Source organism: Siniperca chuatsi, linkage group LG9 (assembly GCF_020085105.1).
Source record: "Siniperca chuatsi isolate FFG_IHB_CAS linkage group LG9, ASM2008510v1, whole genome shotgun sequence".
In the NCBI taxonomy this organism is placed as follows: Eukaryota; Metazoa; Chordata; class Actinopteri; order Centrarchiformes; family Sinipercidae; genus Siniperca; species Siniperca chuatsi.
This window is the reverse complement of record NC_058050.1, coordinates 19,068,317-19,077,656: the sequence shown is the minus strand read 5'-3', so window position 1 is coordinate 19,077,656 and position 9,340 is coordinate 19,068,317. Positions and strand designations below refer to the sequence as shown.

Genomic DNA, 9,340 nt, shown 5'->3' with positions numbered 1-9,340 from the left:
ACAAGAATAAAACTAGATAAAACTGAGACATATTCACTATGAAAACACTAATTTGGGTTTCAGATGGCCTAATGGCCCATCTAATAACTGTGTAAGACTTTTATTTCTGTTCTCAGTATTGTCAGGTAAAAAGGTATTGTCAGTCATGAAGGTATCCTGACAATATATGATGTATATACAACTTAAATGGTGATGGGGAGATTAAAAGGATAAATACAATCTTCACACATTTTGAGCTGTGGATATTTCAATTTTATTGTGTTCTTTGAAAAATAGACATACTGTATATAGACATTGATATATATTTGTTCTTTATCCAATCCAACCTCCAATAAGAACAGTATACTTTTTTATTTACTGGGAAAATCCACTGTTACATCAGGATACACTTAAACTGGGAGACCATTTTTTTTTTGATGGTCAGATGAAGAGCAGCAAAGTATCCATTGTGGATTTGGGATTGTAATGCAGAACTCAACTTTGGTCTAATTAAGGATAAAAATAAACTCACAATTCACGGCATACTACAAGTCAGCACATTTATTGATCGCTTAGTAACGCTTTGATCACACTGGAGGGTTTGTTTATAACAGCTTGTCTAACCACTTAGTTGTTCTTCTTGTACTGTAGGTTTGCAGCTTGACAGTGGTTGTGTTGTATCTGAGAACAAATGTGTTAAAATGAGATCACGTAATTTTTCAAAGTAAAAGTAGAATGACAGAAAAGTGGAGGTTGTGGGAATAATATTAAAAGGTCAACTTACATAAACATATGTAGCCAGCATAGCAATTTATTTAATTGTATACAGTAAGTATACAAATTAGAGAAATTTGAATGACCTGCAGCATTGAATCACAGTAGGACACATGTAGCTTGATGGCACTTGGACTGTGACTACTACAACTATTCTAACCAAGTACAGTAAAAGGTGTATATGTTGTATCTGTGTGCAATTAATTCAAAAGATAAATAAGCAAAACAAAAGGAACAGCAAACATAACAATTTAAAGTGTCACAATATTTAAATATAGGTTTCTAATACATATAGACAAATGTTTTGAAAAAGCAGCAACACATGACCATTAACAGCTTGTTGTGCTTGTAAGTTAAAGTTAGTGTGTGTGAGTGCCGCACTTGTATAGAATAAATAAAATAAAATAAATATCTTCTTGATGTAACTTCTGTTTCACATATAGTATGCAAGTGAATATGCAACCAGTTAAAAAAAACTTTGATGATGCAACATTTCATCATTTCTACAGTATTACATATTGTATACTGTTCAGCTTATGTTAACATATCCTATGTAGTTTCAAGTTTTGTGTGTAAGCACAGGAAGGCAGTTATTGTATCTGAAGCATCTATGGATCCAGACAGACTGAAAACAATGAGCGCTGTCAAACACGATGTAGCTGATGTGATTTCATTGGAGAGCTGGATGTGCTCTCTTCATCCCCCTGTTATGTAACACATCTGTCATGTTGTTTGTCTCTTTTGATGCACCCTTGCTCCATCTTCATTTTAACACGCAGCACCTGCACATCTTTTTTACCAACTCATGACTACTAGCTGACAACAGATGGATTCAAAATGTTGCAAAAAGGTAGGTGTGTGTTTACATGCTTGCGTTTGTCACAGGGGGGAGAAGGAGACAAAGAAAGGAAGATAATGCGTAATGTTAAAGTTTTTAGGAAAACAAAAAAAAAATTCAAAGATAGAAAGCATGATGAATGCCTTAATTGTATTATCTAGAAAGTAATTTGTTTGATTACAATTTTTTTGAGTGACAGATTATGTTCTACATTTTCCGTCTGGTTGAATGTACCTTTCGTCAGTCTGTCTGGTCTCGTCTATCGATTCTGCCTGAAGATTCAGTGAAGGAGACAAGGTCAGAGGCCTAATAAAGTCAGTGCGAAATCTACCCTTGAGGTCTGTTCTAATCAGTGATTATCTCTAATCTGTTCTGATGATCTGTGAAATTCAAGCAAAGTATCTGTTAAGACTTCTCTTGCTTGTTGTTGCATGTAAACAGTGCTTGTAAGAATTGTTCATAAGCTAAAGCACATGTATTCATATTGTGCGGTTTTGATTGACAGCTGTAATGAAGTTGCATATACATATACATGTACACACAGTATGCACAAAGTATTCTGCACATATAAACACTCATCCTCTGATGTCCTTTTAGACACTAGGCAGAGATAATGGTTGTTGTGTTCAGTGCTTCTTTTGATCATTTCTGGGAATGGGGGCCAATCACCAATAACTTCAAACAACACTGCATCTGTTGCTCTACACCCTCCAGCAGTAACACCATCCTCTTTTACGAAATGTGAATCCTCTCGACAGAAAAATAGTGGACACTCCGATGCTGTTGTTCAGCAGCTGTGTTCTATTGATTTGTTTCTGTGGTTTGTTTTCCGAGTAGGGCTCCAGACCTGTGCTTTGTCGGATTACTATGAATTTCATACAACTGATGACTTAAACTTTGCTCAGCTATATTAACTCTCCACCTATATAACCTTAAAATCAAGCTTTAATGTCAAACACAGCAAATACAGATGCAGAACCAATACTATCTGTCACGTAAGCTGACCTTTCAAAAGAGAAAATGCACACATAGTTCGACATACACACATGTGTTTGCACTCACACACAGTCTGCACACCAATCAATCATCATACACACTTCTTCACTTTCTGCCTTCATCTGGACTTCTGTCAGGTCTCCGACTTTGGGGTTGTTGGCTGGATGTTCTGGACTTTGGAAAGTGTGACTGGCACCTTTCCCTCTCCGGGGGTCGGTGCTCTCATTATGGGGGTACCTGTGACAAAAGCAGTTCTGCTATGTGGGATATTTATACAAAATATATTGGCACAGTATAACAGTAAAAAAAAAAAAAAAAAAAAAAAAAAAAATTTCACTTACTCTACTTACTGTCTGCCATTTTTTAACCTTCATTCCATAATGGGTCATGATAAGACAGTAGAGAGTGAAACCTTACCAACGGTGTGCAGATCTGCCAACCTCTCCTTAAACTTCTGCTGCAGATACAGTTCTTCTTTGGAGTAGTTTTTGGCAAAGGCAGACAGCAGGAGACCCACAGCCATGGAGGAGCCTCCCACACAGAACAGCACAGCACCAGTCAGCTTACAGACATCCAGTGCGCGGTTGAAACTGACAGCATGGCTGTTGAAGCAAATGACAATTACTTTAAAGCATTGCTTTACACTTTATAATACATCCCGCGACTTACAGTGTAATTTCATTGTATGAATCAATAAAATATTTATTGGTTCCTACTGGTAATTAAATGTAGGTACAGTGGAAGAAAACAAGACTACAGGGAACAAGGGAATAACAATTGGGTATTTTATAGAAAAGGAGAAATAAAGTATTTTTGTACAAACTGGGTACTTTACCTATGGGGTACATTACTGGGAAATAAAACTGAAGTTTGGTAATAATGATGATAATGGTCATGAGCTAAAGCATTTGTTTTTATTGTACTGTAGTTAATCCAAAGAACATAAGCTGGTTGTCTAAATTGCCTATGAAGTGGGCCAGTGTTAGTCTTGTTAAGTCTCCTATAAGTATGTTTCTGTACTCAGTGACTGATAAGTCCCTCATTATTCCAAGATTTGAGCTTCCTACCCCAAAACTATATTGCTGCACCCCAGCATTGGTGAGTACCCCTGTCATCATTTTGGGAACATAACCCAAATATTTTATATGTTTTATATGTTTATATATTTATTAGGTTAAAAGATTTTCCAAAAGCCCTTACCTTACCGTACCCCTGCACTTTTGGTGGCATATCGTGACTGTGAAATATGCTATACCATGATAACTTTATAGGTTCTGCAGAATATCATTTTTATTAACCACTTTCCCAAACTTAAGTTTTGTTTCCAAATACCATACCCTGTAGGTACTCAGTATTTACCAAAATACTTTAATGTATAATTTATTTCTCCTTTCTTCTAAAATGCCCAATTGTTACTCCCTTGTTCCCCATAGTCTTATTTTCTTAGTACCAGTGGGAACCGGTAAGTATTTTATTGGTACATTATTCATGCAACAAAATTACTCTGTAAATCTTGGGCTGTATTATAAAGTGTTTTGTTCAATTATTGTAATTTTGTTGTAGTTTAGGCTAAAATACCAGCCGTTATCCAGTGGGGGCATGTATGTGTGATCAAAGGCTTTTACAATGGCTAGCCCTAAATAGAATCTACTGCATGTGAATTCCACTAAAACAATGTGCTCTCCATTACGATCATGTGTTGAAAGAAAATACAGTACAGATTGCAAATGTTAATGTTATACATACAGAATAGCTGTCTAAGTATATTGAAGATTACATCAACGCCTTCCCATTAATATACTCTACTATTCCTATACCTGTCAACAAAAAGGAGATCATCCTCGCCAAATGCTTCAATCCTGGCTGGCGTGGCATAACCCACCAAAACAACAATGAGGCCTGCAAACAAGATCAGGGTGCCGAACGCGAGACAGACCTGGTGGGAAAAAAGAAGTTGCAGGATAGAAGAGAGCCTGTTAATATTCTGTATAGCAAAAGTCTTGTTGTAATCACAGATCATTGCTTGCAGTCTTTTGCAACTACAATATGATGATCAAAATATCAGCAGGTGAGATGTGGTTTTGTTTGAGCAAGCTGTAGGTTAACCTCACCTTCCAGAGTAAAGAGCTCCACCTGCTAGGCGATCTCTGAATCTGAAAATCTTCATCACGTTCCCAGATAGAAGCTGTGCACTCCTCATAAAACTAGATAAGAAATCAGAAAGGTATTTTTTTGTGTTCCAAATATGTGAATTGAAACCCACAATAGATCTAGATCTAAAACCCCAAGTTTCAAAAAGAAACAGTCAAGTGATTACGATATGAGCCTAGATGAAAGGTTTGTGATAGAAGAGAATGGTTGATAGTCATCCCTATACCCTATACTCGTCTCTTTCTTTTGTGTGGGTATATACTGTATATATCTGTGTGTGTGTGTGTGTGTGTGTGTCTGCATTGTACCTGGTGTAGGTAGGAGCGGACTCCATACTGCTGGCACTTTCCGCTGGCTTGAGTTTGCTCACCATATTCTGACCCACAGATCACTGAGCAAGAAGTCATCCTTCACATCTGTCTACCTGCTTGAGGACGCACACACACACATAAATGCATGAATGCATGATTTCACACTTGCTTTAAAGGTCCAGTGTACATTTAGATGGAGCTATTGGCAGAAATGGAATATAATATTTATGTTAAGTATGTTTTCATTAGTAAATAATCACCTGAAAATAAGAATCATTTTGTTTTCGTTACCTTAGAATAAGTCGTTTTTATCTACAGAGGGAGCGGGTCCCCTTCACGGAGGTCACCATGTTGCACCGCCATGTTTCTACAGTAGCCCAGAACGGACGAACCAAACACTGGCTCTAGATAAAGTTTCACGGCCACTGAGTTTCTCCTACACGCTTGGAACGTAAGGGTGAGGTGAGCGGTATCAAATAGTTACAAACTACACACTGGACCACCCGCACGGTTTGTGGACAAACTCTCCAGTTTTTACCCATGCATTAACATGTATACACACATGCAGTACATTTATACATTCATACACACAGGCATGTACCCTCACACACAGTGCCAGAAAGTTATGTAACATTGTACTGAAGGCATGGGTGCCTCAGCACAATGTGATTAATGATGCATTCTCCTTGTCTGCTGTTGTGAAATAAGCCATGAAATATTACATCAGTCCCCCTCGTTAGATTGAATATTGTGTCGGCTAAATACAGAGAGTGCTGACATGCACAGAATTAACCTTCTTTTATTTTCATATTATCTTTCATGCAAAAATAACATCAAAACCCATTTTTTTGTGCTGTGCATCAAAAATAAAGCAATATATTTAGTAAGTTGCAGTTCACAAGGTCTCATTGTGCATTATTTGTCTTACAGGACAGATAATGTATCAGGTTTGCCATTCACATAACAAATAAAACCGCAAAAATAACAAATAGTTGTTTTCCAAATAAAGGAATATATCACACACAGTCACAATGCATTTGATATCATATGTGCTATCAAATTTTATCAAACATAAAGCTGTTTTTTTAATAGATCGGTAACGTGCAGTAGAAAGTCATTGAAACTCATGTGGTTTTACATAAAGCTCATTCAAGGAATGTAACTATCTGTTTTGTTACAGTGGTACATACATTATAGCATATATAATACATGTTACCCTTTCCTTTCTTTTGTTGTTATAAAAGTAACTCTTGCATCCCGATAAAACAAATGACATAAAAAGACAAGAAAACATCTGCTCTAGGAAATGTTATTTTCCACACATCCGCAATTTCCTTAGTATCACTTTGAGATCCAAAGTCATTATACAGCTCAGTGCCTCTATACAAACACACAAAACTATGTTTCAAGTTTTTGTCAGCTAGCACTAAATCTCAACTCCTATTTCTGTTGCTCCACATAGAAGTAGAATAGAAGGAACTGAAGTGGGAATAAATCATTGCTCCCAGTGCTGGCAATGTTTCTTATATATGCCAAAAGAAGTAAAAAGTGAAGACACACATCCCAGTAACACATTAATTTACAATATGTTATGGTTCCAAAGCAGCATTCTGTGTTCTTATGACAAGCATGACAAATGGACAAAGAAACTACCCTAAACAAAGAAACAATATTTGTAACTAATGTGACTCACCAAATGAAATCTTAAAACAAAACCAGTAGCTTAATAGGCTTTCTGGTTCATCAGGATAGGTAAATCAACTAGATCTACTGGGTGAAGTAATGTTAAATAATGTAGCTGTGGTCACACATGTCTGAAGAAAAAAAATGAATTGAATGATATTCCAGAAATGTTGTTGACTTATTAAATACTGTTGGGAATACATTTGGGCTTGTATCTGGAAGCACTTTCTGGTAAACTTATCAGGGAACTATTTACACAATTGTATGCAGGTGAGTATTAATTCAAGTAAACAGTATTAGTGCAATTGACTGCTGCAAGATGTGCAGTAATAATCCTGTGTAGCAAGTGTTAAGTGTCATGTCAGAATTTGAGGGAACTAAGCACAAAAGAGCATCTTTAACTTCCAACTCTCATCTCAAAGAGTAATTCAAAAGCTAATATGTTGTCATTATATTCTACAGCCACTGTCTTTGTTGTCTGAACAGCCTTATAGATGTTCAGATGGATATTATATGTTCAGAAATGTGTAGAGGAGATGGAGAGTGTCTCACTTCTATAATTTGGAAGCTTCAGGGTTTCAGTCAGATAATATAATGAGTGTGATGAGTGAAATGCTGCTTTAAGATGAGGCACACTGTTCCTTGGCACCTCATGTTAATCACATTACTGCTTAATTTGTACCTGCAAAGCACTCTCATGAACATCTGGCTCTGCCCAGATGCTGTGAAGTCTCTATGTACCCATATCTGCATATGTTCAAGAAAGTTTAAATATTCATCATCCAGCCAAATAATGAAAAATATGGAAATATAAGTGATTGCTGATTATGAACTGCAATTACTTTCCAAGTTATAGAGACTCCATTGAGGCCTAATTTATTTCCATCCAAACCCTAAGCTTCAGTGGGAAAAATATGAATAAAAAACATTTTTCCTTTTCCAATTCTAATTTTTCCTTTTCCTATTCTAATTAACAATATCACGTTTTCTAACCAGTGGCCTTGACCTTATGTGGTCTTGGACAAAATTCAAGCATACAGAAACAGACATACAACCAACGCAAATGGCCAAAACTGACTTTATGGATAACATTATTTGACTGACTGAATCAGATAACTGCAATGTAATGTATCAGCAGTGGCTACATTAAAACACTACCAAAACAAACTGGTGAACTGAACTGAATATGGTCAAATACTACATTCAGATGAGCTAACAGCTGTCAGATGTACAGCATGACTCTCTAAAGGTCATTTTCATTCTTATCCAGGTCCTCTCGAATTTTGACATTTTTCCTCACCCACAACACATAAGACAAGCTGTAACTGAAATAAAACTAATCCCCCAAAAGCAAACTAACTAAATAAAGCTCGACCTATCTTGACCTAAATCAAACTGGGTTTTGAAGAATACAGCAAAACAAACATCAAAATGAAGCTGTAAACTGCAGAACGGTGTAATAACCATGGCTTCGTCATGTCCTAGCAACCGTTGAACCGGGAGCTGGCCGTGGATGCTGAACGCCATTATTACCATCCAGCCCTCAGCCCAGCAGGAAAACACACAGACGTAATATGTGACGCCAGTCTGAAAACAGACCTCATCCATTCGTCCTCCCAACCCCCCATGAGACCAAATAAACACACACGCTTTTCAATGAAACTTAGAAACGCGCATTTGGACTAAATCAGGTCGTCTGACGTCTTAACCACCTGAAAAATGTAATCTCTCAAAATGACATTTGCAGGTACAAGCTTAGGGCTGAACTTTTCATTTGACTGGGATACCAACGCCCGAAACGCTTATGAATTAATATAGAAACACATAATTAGGCAAGAGGTAACAATACAAAGTTTATAAGAACGTTGTTTTTTCCCACATGAAAGCTACTTTCACATGTTCAAGATGATATCGTGTGCAAGGATGAATCAATGCAGGAAATATGATGATGTTTTTTTTACAAAATCAGCAATCCAGCTGAGGTTCTATAATTCCAGAAATATTCTTGAAAATCATTAAAATCGTCATTTACCTGTCATTACCAGTTCGGAGAGTGATCACTCGCTGCTGTTCCCTCAGCCGGGTCCCATCACTCTACAGTCACCTCTCTCTGTCTCTCTCTCTCTCTCTCTCTTTTTCCATCGATGATTCACATTTTCACGCTGTCTACTGCGCAGGCGTCACATCCATGACAAAATATGATTCAATGGCGAATATAAATAACCAGGCAGGATGATTGGAAGGGCTAGCTGAACAGAAAGACATCCATTCAAGATTCAACATTCATGCCTCTATCAATTAATGGATGAATGAATTAATAGATGGAAGAGATAGACAGATAGACTATTAACTGGGGCATGTTTCTATAGGAACAGAGGGCAGAAACACCTATGTTTCTCATGGGAGCCGGTAATAACAATGCCAGTGGAAGTAAGTCAAGGAACAGGTACATAATGTATAGGACTCATATTATGTACAATTTACCAAACTAAAATTCATGCATTCAACTTAACCTGTATGTGCATGTTGGAACACATAAATACAAAATGACACCGTCACCAGCTCAAAATACAGTAAACTGCACATAAAGCTTGGCTTAGCGGGATGT

At 37.0% G+C, this 9,340-nt stretch overlaps 1 protein-coding gene across 2 annotated transcripts; it reads right to left on the bottom strand.

The window, feature by feature from the left end:
* Nucleotides 1-229: 229 nt before the first annotated feature.
* nrsn1 (neurensin 1) lies at nucleotides 230-8,909 on the bottom strand. 2 transcript variants are annotated; one of them, XM_044208196.1, is made up of 6 exons: nucleotides 8,765-8,909; nucleotides 5,047-5,165; nucleotides 4,699-4,791; nucleotides 4,405-4,523; nucleotides 3,005-3,189; nucleotides 230-2,824 (listed from the first exon to the last, which is right to left on the bottom strand). In XM_044208196.1, the coding sequence occupies exons 2-6, from the start codon at nucleotides 5,143-5,145 to the stop codon at nucleotides 2,721-2,723; spliced, it is 600 nt and encodes a 199-aa protein (XP_044064131.1). In that variant the 5' UTR covers nucleotides 5,146-5,165; nucleotides 8,765-8,909; the 3' UTR covers nucleotides 230-2,720. The 2 variants fall into 2 exon arrangements, with proteins under 2 accessions (XP_044064131.1, XP_044064132.1); XM_044208197.1 differs by having other exon boundaries at nucleotides 5,047-5,162; nucleotides 8,765-8,877.
* Nucleotides 8,910-9,340: the final 431 nt, after the last annotated feature.